Consider the following 15115-nt stretch of genomic DNA (forward strand, 5'->3'; position numbering starts at 1 on the left):
TATAAAAAAATTTATATATATATATATATATATATATATATATATATATATATATATATATATATATATATATATATATAATTTATTCTTTAATTTTTTGCATTTAATCTGTTTTTAAAATAACTTTACATTTATTATCTTTATTTTTTTAAAAATTTTATTTTTTTATTAAAAATATTTTTTATTTTAAATTTAATAAAATTATACTAAATAATAAATATTTAATAATTTAATCATTTAAAAAATACTTTTTATAATAACATATAAAAAATATATATGCTTTTACTCATTTTATTTAATTTAAATTTATTTTCATTTACTGATAAATTGTTTTTTTTACTTTTTTAATTTGTATTTATTAATATATATATTAATATTTAATTCATTATCATATTTTTACACATAGAATAAAAATAATTTTTAAATTTTAGCTTTTAACTTTTTAATATAGTTTGTTTTTTTTTTTTTTGTCAAATTTAATATTTTCTATTATTTTATTCTAACATACTAACACTTTAATAATTATTTTATTGTTACTTTTTATCATAATTACATATTTTTTAATCTTTATTTGTACTAAAGTATTAATAATTTTAATTTTATATTTTATTATTTGTAAGAAATATATTTTAAATTAAAACTTATTATAAACCTCTTGATTAATTTTAATTTTAACCTTACATTTATATTTATTATTTTTCTAAATTTTTAATATTTTATTAAACGTTTACAATTTTAGCATTTTCATATTAATTAATTAAAATCGGATTAGTTGCTGATCTATTTTTATTTTATCCTAAAGAATTATTATTTTTATTTTTTTCTTAGCTTATTTTATTTATATTATTGTTATTTGCAAATGCATTTTTAAAATAAATTTTAAAATCGCTTTTTAAATTTTTTTATTATTCTATAAACTTATCTTATTAATACATTTAAGTAGCAGAATTAATATTATTATTATTTTTAATTAAATTATAAATTTTCAGCCTTTATACATAAAAAAGAATTCTAATTTTAATCATCAGTTATGTTTTCATTATTATTAGGTTTACTTATTTTATGTTATTTTTAACTTAAATTAATATTTTGACAATAAATAGTTTAAGCCCTGTTCACCTTGTTATTATCAATATCAGTTTGTATATTGTAATTTAATTTCCAAGATTATAAATTTTAGTAATATTAATATTTATTTTAATTCTATTAATTTTAATTTAATTATAATTAATTTTGTTACTATTAATTTTATTATTACTAATTTTATTATGATTAGTTTTATTATTATGGACTTTATAATTATTAAATTTAATTTTTTGAATCTTATTTTTATAGTTATTAAATTAATTAGGGTGATTATGAAGATAAATATGGCTAATAAAACTAAGATTATTATTGGTAAAATTATTATTAAGGTTAGAAAAATGTATCTTGTTTATTGTCTTATTATTATTAAATTATTTACTATTATTAAAATTAATTTTAAAATTATTAACAACTATTTTAATTTTGCTATAATTAAATTTTGCTTGAACTATGATTCTAATATTATTTATTAATTTCTAGCTTTTATTTAACATCCAAAGATATTTCACTCGTCTATTTACTCTTTATTTCTTCCCTTAATTTATACTTAGTATTTTATTTCTATTATTTAACTACCAAATTTTCATTTAAGAAATTTATACATTCCTAAATGGCATTTTAAGGCCTTTACTCGTGATGATCGCATTCAAAATAATAAATTTTACTAATTCCTTTATATATATTATTTAGTTTTTCCGCATGTTTGGCATTTACAAAAGTATCCTTAGTACTTGCCAAAAAAAGACCCTGAACTTCACATTATTTGCTATATTTAATAATATCTAAATCTTCAATATTTAATCCATATTTTTATTAAATAGTGTTTTTTAAAAAAGCTAAAATTCCTTTTAGGACAAATTTCGGAAGTCCAGTTTTTGCCTTTCCTAATTGTGCCGCTAATTTCATGAAATTGCAAAAAGGTGAATCAAGGATTATGCATTGAATATTTTTATTGAATTCTGCTGTGTACATTAATGCTGTTACGGCTCCCATAGAACGCCCCCATAATCCTATAGAAGATACTTTAAAATTATCTTTTAAATGATTAATTACGCATATAATGTCCTACAATTCATTAATTCCTAATGTAATATATTCACCGTCTGATTATCCACTACCTGAAAAATCAAATAAAAATACCTACATGCCCTTTTCTAATAGTTATTCTACATACATTTGGCCTTCTAAACGACTACCGCTATTACAATGTAAATATATTACGCATGGAAATGCAATTTGTGAATCATTAAACATATAAAAACTGCATTTTAAGGTTTGATTTTTTTTATTTTTTATGTCAAAGTCGTGTCTTTTTATTTTTTGTTTACTTTTTTTTAATAAAAATACTGGTTCACCTTTTTTTTTTTATTTTCTTTGATTTTTTTTTTTTTCAATTAATTTTAACCTAAATCTGTAATGTTATATTATTGCCTTTATGGACGTACAATTGTTTTGCATAAATTTTAGTAGTTTTAGAATAAATCCATTTTGTTATAATTTTTATTATTTTTATTTATATCTGTTTTTTGTGTATTAAATTATTTATTTTTCAGTTTGATTTTTTTTTTTAAATAATATAAGTATATAATTTTTATTTTTAACTTATTTATTTATTTTAAAGATCTAAAAAAAAAATGAATATTTCATATTAAGTTTAATAATAAAAAATTTAATAATCATTGTTTACTAAATTACCTTTAAAGCAGTATTTTTATATAAAAAATATTTTTTAAATATAATATTATTAAGAATATATTTAAATATAATAAAAATAGAGAGTCCATATCATATACAGAATAAGAAGAATAGTTTATTCTAATAATTAGTTGATATTATATTAAATTACATTACAAAAATATTAAATTACATATAAAAAATTTTATTATAAAAAAGAAGAAAAATACTATCAAATGATAAGGGATAAATAAAAATAAACTGATTTAATTATTTAAGAAAACTTTTTGAAATTTTTAATAAGCAAAGACTTTCTAAGACTATTAGTATGTATCTATAATTATTGTACAGTAATAATTAATTAAGTTTAAAAAATTAAATTTATTATTTTCTCTCTTTTTAAAAATAAAGGATTTAAACAAATTAGAAAAAAAACATGAAATTCTAAAAGAATTAGCAAAAGATAGGTTTTTTTAAAAAAAATAAAATAAAATTAATATATTTAAGAATTAATACAAATCCTAAACTTCTTTAATCTGAAATTTAAAGAATACATAATAAAGCTAAAGAATGTGTAAAAATAAAATAAAAACAAAAATATTAAAAACCAAATAATTTTTGAGGGCATAGCATATGGATTAATTATTTTACATTGGGGAAACTTAAAAAATAGAAATAAAGATTAAAACTTCTTTGATTGTATTATACACATAGTGACTAAAATAATGGAATAGTTTTTTAATAAATCAGATTTTCCAAAAGTAAAAGAAGGTTTTATATTTTATTTTTTATATATGGAATTTTTTAAAAAAATAAAGAATTAAATAGGTTATTTCGTAAAAATACATTTAATATGCAAAAAAAAAGATTTCTTGTTGATGAATATTCCAAACAATATCCTTAGTTAAATAAAATATAAAATATAAAGCGTGAATTTCCAGATAAATTAGTTAATAAAGAGTAAAGTTTAAAAGTTCCTAAGTATTTTTTTTTTTTTTTAAATAAAATATTTAAAATAATATGTGAGATATTAAATAAATAAAGATAGATCAGATATTGAAATTAGGCCTATGTTTATTAAAAATACTCATTGTGGATTATATAATGCTAGATCTCCACTAATTGCATTAATATATCCTTCAACTAAAGAAAAGCTATATTTATTTGAATAAGAAAGAAAAAAAAATATGGATAAATTAGAAAAGGAGATTGTTATTAAAATTAACATGATATTTCTTATATAAATAAATATGATAAATAAAGACAAGATGTTTAAAATGGAAGAAATAAATGTTAGTCTTTCCATATTTGATAAAAATTATATTAATATCAAAGCAAATAATTACATACATCAAAATTTTTCTATTGTAAACATATTTAGTAAATTAACTTTATTATTATTAAATATTTTATTAATTATATATAAATTTTAAATAATAATAAAATATTTTTTTTTAATCTTATAATAATAAAATACGATTCTTTGTTTTTTATTTATATATTTTCGCTAAATTATTAATTTCTAGTTAAAAATTATAATAAAATTAATAAAAATAAATAATAATATTATTTTAATCAAAAAATTTAATAAGTTAATTAATTAGAAAAATAAAAAAAGAATAAAATAATAAAAATACTTTCATAAAATTAATAAAAAAAAATATGGGTATATGTTGTAATAACGGCATAAAAAGTGAAAAATAAGAAATCGAATTCCATCCAAAAAATTTAAATGCAAAAATATTCGACGATATTTTAATTGATACAAACAGTTAAAAAAATAACAATTAAAACACTCATAATAAATTAAATAAAAGTAAATAGACTGAACAAAGTTTAGATAAAGATAATTCAACAATAAAAGATGATGACGACGATGAAGATAACAAAAGTTAAACAAACGAAAATGAAGAAAAAGAAGACGATTAAAATAATTTAGATTTGGAAGGTGTTACAGACACAAAATTAATAAAATTAATTAAATTACATAGACCTAAATCAGATATAGCTATCAGAATAGTGGAAATTCCAGATTATAAAACATAAAATTCAGCTACAATTTATAATACATTACCTAATTTTTAATATGATAAAAAAAAAATTAATTTTAAGGATATACCCTTTTTAGGCCCTTTTTAATTCGAAAATAAATCTATATATATTGGTTAGTGGAAATATGGATAAAGGTATGTTTTTTGTTTATTACTATATTTAAAAAAAATTGGTTTTTATTTTTCTAAATATAGACACGGTCAAGGAATTTAATATTGTCCAGAAGGAAGTATTTATGAAGGTTTTTTAAATCAAACTAATTAATATAATAAATAAATACATATATTTTTATATATATATATAATCAAAAGGATATTGGGAAGAAGATATGGCATGTGGGAAAGGAAGATTAATACATGCAGAAGGAGATTTTTATGAAGGCGACTGGAAAAATGATAAAGCTAATGGAAAAGGATTTTATAAGCATTTTAATGGTGCAACATATTAAGGAGATTGGTTAAATGATAAATAACATGGTTATGGTATTGAAATATGGGCTGATGGTGGAAAATATGAAGGGGAATATGAAAATAATTAAAAGCATGGCAAAGGAAATTTTGTTTGGGCAGATGGTTCTAAGTATGAAGGGGAATTTTCTTATAATGATGTATTTAATTTTTTAATTTTTTTTTTTTTTTTAATAGAAAAATTAGATTAATGGTTTTGGATAATATACATGGAATGATGGAAGAACTTATAAAGGTTAATGGAAAAATAATAAAATGTAAAAAATAAATAAAATGAATATATACATTATTAATTTTTTAATAAAAGTTTATTTTAAAATAAATATAAATTATCATATTAAAATAAATATTTATATATTAAATATATATATATAAAGGAATGGAAAAGGAGAGTTTAAATGGAGTGATGGTAGAAAATATATAGGGGAATATTTCGATGATAAGTTTAATTATAAAAATACAAATTTTTTATTTTTCTTTAAAGAAAACATGGATATGGTACTTTTGAATGGGCTGATGGAAGAAAATTTATTGGTACGTGGGCTAATGGTAAATAACATGGTAAAGGTATTTATATAGGGTAAAATTAATAAGAAAGGGAAGGGGAGTGGATAGAAGGAATTCGTGTAAAATGGATAAAAAAAGTTCATGGTGAATGAAAGTTTAAAAAATATTGATATTATTTTATTAATTAATTTTTTTTTTTTTTTTTTCTTATTTTCACTTTATTTTTTTAATATATTTTTTATATTTTTAATATTTTTTTTTTTTCAATTGTTTTTATTTTTTTTGTGAATTTTGTAATAATTTATTCATATTTTTTGTTTTATTAATTTTATTTAATTTTTTTTTTTATTTTTTTTTTAAAAAGTTAGGTGATAAATAAATTTCATATATTTTATTTTTATTAGGATTAAATTTTTAGCATTATTAATAATTATAAGTATTTGCATTTAAGAAGCACTATCTATGGTTAGAATATATTTTGGCCCTTCATAATTTAGATTGCATAAAAATTTTTAAAAATAAATAATTTATAGTTTTTAAGAATAATCAAAAGTTTTTTTTATTTTAATGATGAGTTTATATTAATAAAAGCATTAAAAAAATTAATAATTTTTAATAAGTTATATAATATTTAAAAGTATTTTTATTACCTGTAAATAATTTTATGTAGTTTTTAATTAAAATATATAGAAATACAGAATATTTAATGCTATTAAAACATTAACTTTAAAATATTTTAATGATTTTGAATAGAAGAATATATTTCTTTTAATAATTTTACAAAATATTTTTTAATTTAGTTTAAAATATTTAAAAATATGAAATATTTTTTATTCTGTTTTCTTTGAATTTTATATATTTTGATTTTTTAATAAATTTAATATATTTATTTTAAATTAAAACTTTAAATTTTTGTTATAACTAGAAAGTATTGTTAATACAATTATATATATATATAGAGTTTCGAAACTATTAAAAATTATAAAAAAGCTTTACTATTGATTGTGATTATAATTAAATTATTTTATTTTTACCATTATCCATAGTAATTAAATTTTAATTTGATTTACTTTTTTTTTTTTTTAATTACAAAAAAAATAATTTTGTAATAATTAATTGCTATTTTAATTATTTTCTGATTTTAATAGATATTTTTTAACAAATAAAATATTTTTTTGTTTTAAATACATATAAATATTTTTTTTATTTAACTTTTATAATTTAATATAATATTTATATTAAAAATAATTTTGTTATTAGCTTATATTATATATCTTAATTAATTATTTTAATAATAGATTTAAATTAATAAACTGATTGCTTAGTGAAATCATTTAATTAAATTTTTGTTTGAAAAAAAAAAAGTTAATATAACACATAAAAATAAGACCAAACTCTAAAAAATATATGTAATATTTCAACTTTTATTTTTTAAAAAAAATATATAAAAAAATTAAAAAATTAGAAATTTATTTCTTGTAAATTTATAATTTATAATTTTGGAAATAATTTTTATAAAAAAATATATATACACTACTAACTTACAAAATATATCTTTTTTATTTTATTATAAAATAAATAATTTTTTTTGAATGATGTCTTTTTTGAGTGATAATAAAAAGCCTATTTTCTTTGGTGTTTCATTATTAGCTGGTATAGGAATATTTAATTATTTAATTAACTAAGAGGAAGAATAAATTAAAGTATAAAACAACACATAAATACAAAAACAAAATGTAATTGAAGGCATATAAAATAATTCAGGAATTTCAAAAAAAGAAGCAGTCTTAAAAATGAAAAATTTAATATAGTCAGTAAAAAAAAATATTAAAATTATATTTTTTATTTTAATTAATAAAGGTTAAAAATCAAAGCGAAATTTAATTTAAATAAATGATGTTAAGGGATATAAAAATTGAATATTTTAATGAATATTTAAATTTAGATAGTTTAAAAAAAATAATTCATAGAAGTGTCCTTTTATGCTTAGACATTTTAATTGATATAACAGTTAAATTAACATAATAAAGATAAATTAATTATGATTAAATTGAAACTTATTAAATTTTAACATTAGAATTATATAATTAATATTTTAAAATTTTGAATAATTCAATCAACGATATTGTTGTTTCTTTAAATTTAAATAATGATTTTTTTATATAAAGCATGTAATTTTGGTAGTAATAAGGTAAAATATAGAAAGCCTTTTCTAGAGATTTAGCCTAGCATATGATATCTTAATAAATAGTATAAAAACCGATTTCTAGAGAATAATATATAAACTATTTAAGTTTATTAATTAAAGAAATTTAAATTTAGGAATAAGAGTTAAAAGAAAAAATTAAAAATTAAAATATTTTTACTTAAAGGATAATTATTAGTACAAGAGCAGAGGATAAAGCTTATTTTGAAACTGGAATCACAACATTTGATGCAATTTTTGCGGTTTCATAATTTTAAAATTGTTAAGAATGCTAAAATTTATTACTGAAAAGAAATTAATTTTTAAATGAAATTAAATGAAAAACTATTTTTTTTAGTGATATAATTAAATTATAAATAATAGAATATTAAGAACTTAATTATTAGTATGTATTTAATATATATAATTTCTTTTTTATTTTCATTTCTTGTTTATTTTTTGTTAATATTTAAATTATTTTTATCCCTTTTTATTTTATTTGAAACAATATAAATATATATATTTTTTTATTAATTAAAACATTTTTATATTTTGATTAAATTAAAAAAATATTTTATTGTATCACTAATTAAATTAATAATTTCGACTTTTAAAAAACTAATGTATTATTAAAAAAAAATTAAGAAAATTAACTATTAATCGAATAAATGATATTTGATAATAAATTATATATTTCATTTCTATTGAATTATTGTGATCAGAAACTATTATAAATTTTTTATTTATTAATCAGATAAACTTTTTGTTAATTTCGATAAATTTTTACGAAAACTTAATTCAAGTTAATTTATTTTTTTGACTAGTGCTTTACTTTATGAATTATATATTTAATTTATTTAAATTTTTGGTTATTGTTTTTTATAAAGAATAATATTACTTGGCTACATATATATATTATTATTATTTTACTTTCTTTTTATTTGTTATATTAATTAATTGTAATAATTATTAATTTTGTTTTATATAATCTTTTATTTATTGCATTTATTTATATATTAACATAAAAACAAATTTTAATTCTATTTATATTTTATTAATATTTTTATTATATAATATCTCAACATCAACATAACTATAAATATTATTTAAACTGTTTTTAATTTTTATTAAATTTATTTATGTAAAAAGTATAAATTATTGTATTTTATAAAGGTTTTCAATTTATTTGCATTCGTTTAAAATTCTAACTTTTTTTAAAAATATTAAATTATCTATTAAAAAAAGAATTAAAATTGAAAATTAAACATCTTGTTTTTAAAAAATATTATATTTATAAATTTTGTATAGACATAAAATAATGTTTATTTATATATTTTTTTTTCATTTATAACTAATAAAAGTTTTTTATTTATTTGCATGATTTTTTCTTTAAAATGAAAATCTTGTATTTATTTTTGATCCACAAATCTCAAAAAATATATAATTAAATTTTTAAAAAATATTTTAATACCATTAAACTATTTTAGTAGCTTTTAGAATTAAAATATGATTATTCAGTTAACTATTAATTATTTTTTTAATAATTTTTTAAAGAATTGCAACTTTATCTAAAAGAATCTTTAGAGGATTTTTTTAAAATTTCTTTTTTACAACTATCAGAAATAAATAAGTAAAAATTAAATTTAAATATATTAAGCATACTTTAAAGATTTTCTTGGCAATAAAGAATAGTTTTAAAATAAGTTTAGTGTTTAATTTTGAAAATTATTTTATTCATTAATCAATTTTGATCTTTATCTTTTTTCTTTTGTTTAAGGTAAGTTATTATTATTAAATTTATTATTTTAGAAATGAATAATTTTTTTAAATTTATTGCTCATAATTTATTTTTACATAAAATTTTTAACATTTTATTTATGTTCGTTTTATTATTCTTATATTTTCTATTTTTACTTTTATTAATCATTTGCCTATGAATACATATTTTCCTTTAGCAAATTATTAAAAAGTAAATTACTCTAATAAAAACTTTGCCTTTGTAATTTTAATTTTTATGATATTTTATTATAGTTTTAGTAACTTTAAGGCCTAATAGTTTTATTTATTGTATTTTTCTTCTTATTATTAATTTAATGTAATTGATAGGTTTTTTAAATTTATGTCTGATTCATCATCTAGATTTAATTGATTGCTTAAGTCAGTTAATGCCTAAATGGCTTGTTGTTCATTCATAATTAAATTTTTAAATAAACTTTGGCTATTTGTAATTAAATTTAATATAAAAAAATTAATTTAAACGAATATTTAAAAATTTTTTTTTTAAAAAAAAAAATTGCTAATTTTTATTACATATTATATAAAATTAATTTTTTTTATTAAAAAAAAAAAATTAATATATAATTTATATAAATAATTGTTTTTATTATTGATAATTATAATAATATTTATTTATCCAATTTCATTTATTAGAATTTTAAAGTATCTATTAATTTTAATTAAGTTTCTACTAAATTTTTAGTTATATATGGTATTCTGCATCTTTTTATTCTTCTGTTTTTTAAATAACTTTAAGGCTTTATTTTAATTATTATTATTTAATTTTCCATTAATTATAATTATCTAAATCTTTTTAATATTACTACCTCAAATGCTGATTAAAATTTTAAAATTTCAATAAATTTCTGACTTTATAAGCTTTTTTTTAAACTTCTGTTTATTGTTTTAATGTACTTGGAATGGTATTCAATATTTTGGGAATTATAGGATTAATAAATTTAATTTTTTATTCTTCTATACTAAGAATTTGAGTAATATAACTAATAGAAGTACAATTTTAAGTTGAATTTATTTTTTCTTCTATTTTTACACAATTTTTATTTTCATTTTTCAATTTTATGTAATTATTTAATTATTCATCATTTAAAAGCTATATATTTTTATTTTTAAATAAATAAAAAATATATAATAATTACTTAATATCCTGTATTATCATTTTAAACTACAAATAATTTCACAGGAATCCAAGTAGGAGGTTAAGGTAGGAATTTATTTTCTTCTTCTATATACTCTTCTTGTTAAAATTCAGGAGTAGAAGGTCTTACAAAAGGAATGCCTTGAAATTAATCTTGATTTAAATTAAGAGAAACTGCTATTTTTGTAGATATTTCTCCATTACTTTTTATTTCGAAGAAATTGCCTTCATCATCTTTCGTCCATATACATTTCTGGATTAAATTTCCAGAATATACACCTCCTTTTCTTTCTTCACGGATACAAAAAAGTTACAACCAATATTATATATCATTTTCTGAGTTTTTTCTTAAAGATGCCCTATCTACAGCTGAAATAAACACAATTTCGCTATTATCGAGTACTTTACATATACTTCCATCTTACATGTAAATTAAATAAATGAAATTTTTTATCCATTAATTATATCCAGGTAATTCTTATTTTTCACTTTTTTTATTTTTATTAAGTTAAAAAAAATAAGAATTCTTTTTACGTATATCCAACTACTTTTGTACCATCTTAAATATATGTTTCAATAACTCTGCCGTCATTTGATCTTTCAAAAAGATTCTAATAACCTACATTTGCATAAGAACTTCCCATTCCAATTACTGTATCAGCTCTTGCTGTAACTTCATCAAATAATACTTTCACTGTAGCGAATTCTAATTTTAATAAATTATAATTATTATTATATTTTTATAATAATACATGGGTGTTCAACTATTATTTATTCGCCTTTTGGAGAAGTTATTATTTCAGTTCCATCCTGATGCTTTACATATTTAGTACCATCTTTGTATGTTATTATTAAAGTTTGATCTTCGCGAATTATTATTTTACAACATAATTCAGGATCTATTTTTTCTTAAATATTTAATTTTTAAAAAGGTATTTCTGTATTATCTTTATTATTTTTGACTTTTCTAAAACCCTATATATTATTTTTTTCTTTAATTTTTTTTTTTTTAAAGAAAAAAAAAATAAACTTTGTTATTTGTGGTAATCCATATACCATTTTTTTATTAGGAAAAACTTGTATTTCCATTTGCGTATAGAATAATTGTAGATCCATCTTTCATATATTTTATAACACTCCCTTTTCCTGTAATCATCCTTTTTACTTCAGTTTCTGTGTTTTTAATATTTTCCTCATGGGGTGTTACTATATCTTCGAAGTCTTTATATGAATGTTTTTTTTCGGTGTCTAATTTAGTTTAAATTACATCTCCATTAGGTAAAAATTTCAATAGTAAACCGTTTGGCAATGTTATTGATATTTAACTTTACAAGTCTTCCTTTACTTCTTCTTGCTTTTATTCTTATTTTTAATCTTCATTTAATTAATTCATCTTTATAAAAAAATAAAATAAAAAAAAAATAGAAATGATAATTATATATGAATACAAAATAAAAATATAAAAGATAAATAGAAATAAATGAAAAAAAATAAAATATTTAATATATAAAAAATTAAAAAATTATAATAATATTAAATATTTTACTGTTGAAACTAAAGAATAATCTTAATTTTTTTTCTTTGTTAAATTTTCTAATTCTATAAGCAATTAAGAATTGTTTTCAAAATAAGCCCAAAATTAAGCTTGTCCTTCATTTGTTTCGTTTATTCCAAAAACTACATTTTCTTTAATTATTTTATATCTATTTATATAGCAAAAGAATTTATATTAAAAATAAATATAATAAAAAATACCTATAATACATATTATTTCCAACTTAATATTTATCACCTAAAATTACTGAATTATCATTTGGATACATATATTTGATACTTTCGTATATATTTCCTATTTTCTCACTATCTATGTCATAAAAAAAATTATTTTGCATATTTTTAGGGTTGCTTTTAAAATTATTAATCCAATTTTCGATATTTGGTATAACTCGCCATTCTGTACGCCATTTTTTTCTTAAAATCCTTCCCGGGGGGTTTTTAAAATAAATAATTATATATAAATTATCATATTCTTCATTATATTTTGTATAAACAAAAGGTTCATAAAGAAGACTTTGATATAAAACTTAAGATAAATTATTTGAATCATATTTTTCCATATAAATTCTGTCACTAAAATCCCAATCCCTATTTGCTTCTATTTCTTTAGCTATTTTTTCAAAAAAAAAAATTGATTATCTTCTTTCAAACTTTAATATAAATTTTTTAAAAAAGTTTAAAATTAAAAAAGAATAAAAAATAGATTAAAATAATAATATCTATAAAAAATACTTCAATAACATCAGAAGTTATAAATGAATAAAGTTAAGTTTTTTCTGCTTTTCTTTAAGGCTCATTTTTAGTTGGTTACTAGGGCATTTAAAATCTATTAACACCTGGTAAAAGAATATTTTTAAATAACGATTTTTCTCTAATAGAAATAATATCAAAATTATTCAAATGTAAATTAAAACTTTTATTTTCTATCAAATCATTTTCATCAATAATTGTTTTGGAAGGAAAATTCTTATCTTTTTCAGTTAATTATATTTTCTTTTTATAATTTTATATTTGATTTTCATTTTATAAATTAATAAAGCTTTAAATATCGTTTATTATATCTTAAATTTGATTTTATCCGTTTATTTTTTAGACTCCATCTTTCTATTCTATATTGTCTAAAACACATTCCAATATAATTCCTGTTGTGGTATTTTAAAGATCAATTTCATTTAATTAATTAAAATACTGGAAAAAAGGTTCTTAAAGTTTTTGGATTATTTCAGGCGGTTTTTCTATCGTTTCTATTTTTTTTTCTTCTTTTATTTATTTTGGTTCATCAACTTTTTTGGTATCTTTTTTAGTCTCTTTTTATGCTCCTTTTTTGTTTTTAGATTCTAGTTCGACTTTTGAGGCTTTTTCTTATTATTCTTTTAAAACTTTGAGCCTTAAATCCTCTTCTTCTTGCTATTTTTTAATTGTTTCTTGGTATTCTTTAGGACATAGTTTTTACAAAGGTTTACTTTACAGCCATATTTGGTATTCGCAAAGGTCAATAGAAAATTAAAAAATATTTTATATTAATTTTTCGGTAAAGTTTTAGAGAGATTCATCTTCTTTTTTTATGTTAATTGGAAAATTTAAGTTTCGGACGAAAGAATTTTTCATATGTTAGTTTTTTTTACATTATTTTTTAAATTCTTCTATATATTTCTAATTTTCTAATATAAATATAATGTCTTCTTCATCATATTATGGTATGTTTTTTTTGTTTTCTTTTTTTTTTTATAATATAATTTATATTTTTTTTAAAAAAATACCATTTTAATTATTATTATTTTCTATAAAGTCATTCTATTTTATTAAAAAAAAATATATAAATATTTTATTAAGATATATTATTTTATAATAAAAATACCATTCTTTCTTTCAAATCTTCCTCGAAATTATTTTTTTAATTGAGTAGTGTATTATTAAAATCTTCATTATTATGCTAATATGATTCTTTTATGTAAAAAACTATATTAATTTCCTATTCTATAAATTAAATTTCTTCTAATTTTGGAAAATCACTCAAAAAATAAATAATATCTAACACTTTTTAATATTCGATTTCGTTTTTGACTTCTTCTTTTTTAATTTCATCTTCTACTATATCATTTTTTGCAACTTTTTTATTGTCTTTTTTAGCTTCCTCTATTTTTTTATTTTAAAATTAAAAAAAATATTTTAACTAACTCTTTTTTAAATCAGGTTTTTCTTCTTTCCCTTCAAGTGTTTTTTTTTTGCTAATCTTCCTTTTATATCTAAATCTTAAATTAATTAATTGAATGATTATGCTAATAATTAAGGAGTTATTTAAGTATTTAATGATTCTATTTATTTCGGGTCTTTTTTTTATTTTTCATTTAAACTATTTGGATTAACATATAATCCTTTTTCTTTTGCAAATTCAAGTATTTCTTCAACAAAAATGCTTTTTTAAAATTATTTTGGATTAATTTTTAGATTTTGGATAAGATTTTAGTAACGGGATTTTTTTCCTTGATATTTTAATATTACTTTTAAAGAAATCCAAGGTGGTAAATCTTGTGTGTTTATTTCTTCGTCTTTTTTTTTAGGAGGCATTTTATTTTAATTTTTTGAATATATTTTTTTTTAGATGTTAGTTTCAAAAAAATAATAATATTTTTTTTAATTAAAAAATTAAAAATA

The 15115-nt window shown here is 17.0% G+C and overlaps 4 protein-coding genes across 4 annotated transcripts, besides 17 other annotated features; 2 read left to right on the forward strand and 2 right to left on the reverse strand. All coding sequences in view use genetic code 6, as the record gives it.

Annotated features, from left to right (window-relative positions):
- Positions 1-12: 12 nt before the first annotated feature.
- Positions 13-80: a microsatellite.
- Positions 81-143: 63 nt separating this feature from the next.
- Positions 144-189: a microsatellite.
- Positions 190-744: 555 nt separating this feature from the next.
- IMG5_009170 (hypothetical protein) lies at positions 745-2573 on the reverse strand (the record flags this gene model as incomplete). Its single annotated transcript, XM_004039764.1, has 2 exons — positions 745-2441; positions 2492-2573. The coding sequence occupies 2 exons, from the start codon at positions 2571-2573 to the stop codon at positions 745-747; spliced, it is 1779 nt and encodes a 592-aa protein (XP_004039812.1).
- Positions 1173-1285: a microsatellite.
- Positions 1183-1235: a microsatellite.
- Positions 1199-1287: a microsatellite.
- Positions 1448-1495: a microsatellite.
- Positions 1467-1507: a microsatellite.
- Positions 2445-2488: a microsatellite.
- Positions 2574-2920: 347 nt separating the features above from the next.
- Positions 2921-2964: a microsatellite.
- Positions 2965-3485: 521 nt separating this feature from the next.
- On the forward strand, positions 3486-4021 carry IMG5_009180 (hypothetical protein; the record flags this gene model as incomplete). The annotated part of the gene is made up of 2 exons (XM_004039765.1): positions 3486-3531; positions 3579-4021. The coding sequence occupies 2 exons, from the start codon at positions 3486-3488 to the stop codon at positions 3818-3820; spliced, it is 288 nt and encodes a 95-aa protein (XP_004039813.1). The 3' UTR covers positions 3821-4021.
- Positions 4022-4422: 401 nt separating this feature from the next.
- Positions 4423-5938, forward strand: IMG5_009190 (MORN repeat protein; the record flags this gene model as incomplete). The annotated part of the gene is made up of 6 exons (XM_004039766.1): positions 4423-4946; positions 5007-5053; positions 5124-5419; positions 5466-5536; positions 5657-5722; positions 5764-5938. The coding sequence occupies 6 exons, from the start codon at positions 4423-4425 to the stop codon at positions 5936-5938; spliced, it is 1179 nt and encodes a 392-aa protein (XP_004039814.1).
- Positions 5593-5652: a microsatellite.
- Positions 5623-5652: a microsatellite.
- Positions 5939-6005: 67 nt separating the features above from the next.
- Positions 6006-6045: a microsatellite.
- Positions 6046-6112: 67 nt separating this feature from the next.
- Positions 6113-6146: a microsatellite.
- A 2251-nt stretch (positions 6147-8397) lies between these two features.
- Positions 8398-8430: a microsatellite.
- Positions 8431-10390: 1960 nt separating this feature from the next.
- On the reverse strand, positions 10391-15028 carry IMG5_009200 (hypothetical protein; the record flags this gene model as incomplete). Its single annotated transcript, XM_004039767.1, has 10 exons — positions 10391-10858; positions 10905-11391; positions 11438-11609; positions 11656-11878; positions 11934-12296; positions 12450-12606; positions 12659-13110; positions 13193-14254; positions 14319-14596; positions 14635-15028. The coding sequence occupies 10 exons, from the start codon at positions 15026-15028 to the stop codon at positions 10391-10393; spliced, it is 4056 nt and encodes a 1351-aa protein (XP_004039815.1).
- Positions 13691-13733: a microsatellite.
- Positions 14890-14927: a microsatellite.
- Positions 15029-15112: 84 nt separating the features above from the next.
- Positions 15113-15115: part of a microsatellite that runs on past the window's edge.

The sequence above is a fragment of the Ichthyophthirius multifiliis genome, assembly GCF_000220395.1.
Source record: "Ichthyophthirius multifiliis unplaced genomic scaffold scaff_1120509249517, whole genome shotgun sequence".
NCBI classification, from domain to species: domain Eukaryota; phylum Ciliophora; class Oligohymenophorea; order Hymenostomatida; genus Ichthyophthirius; species Ichthyophthirius multifiliis.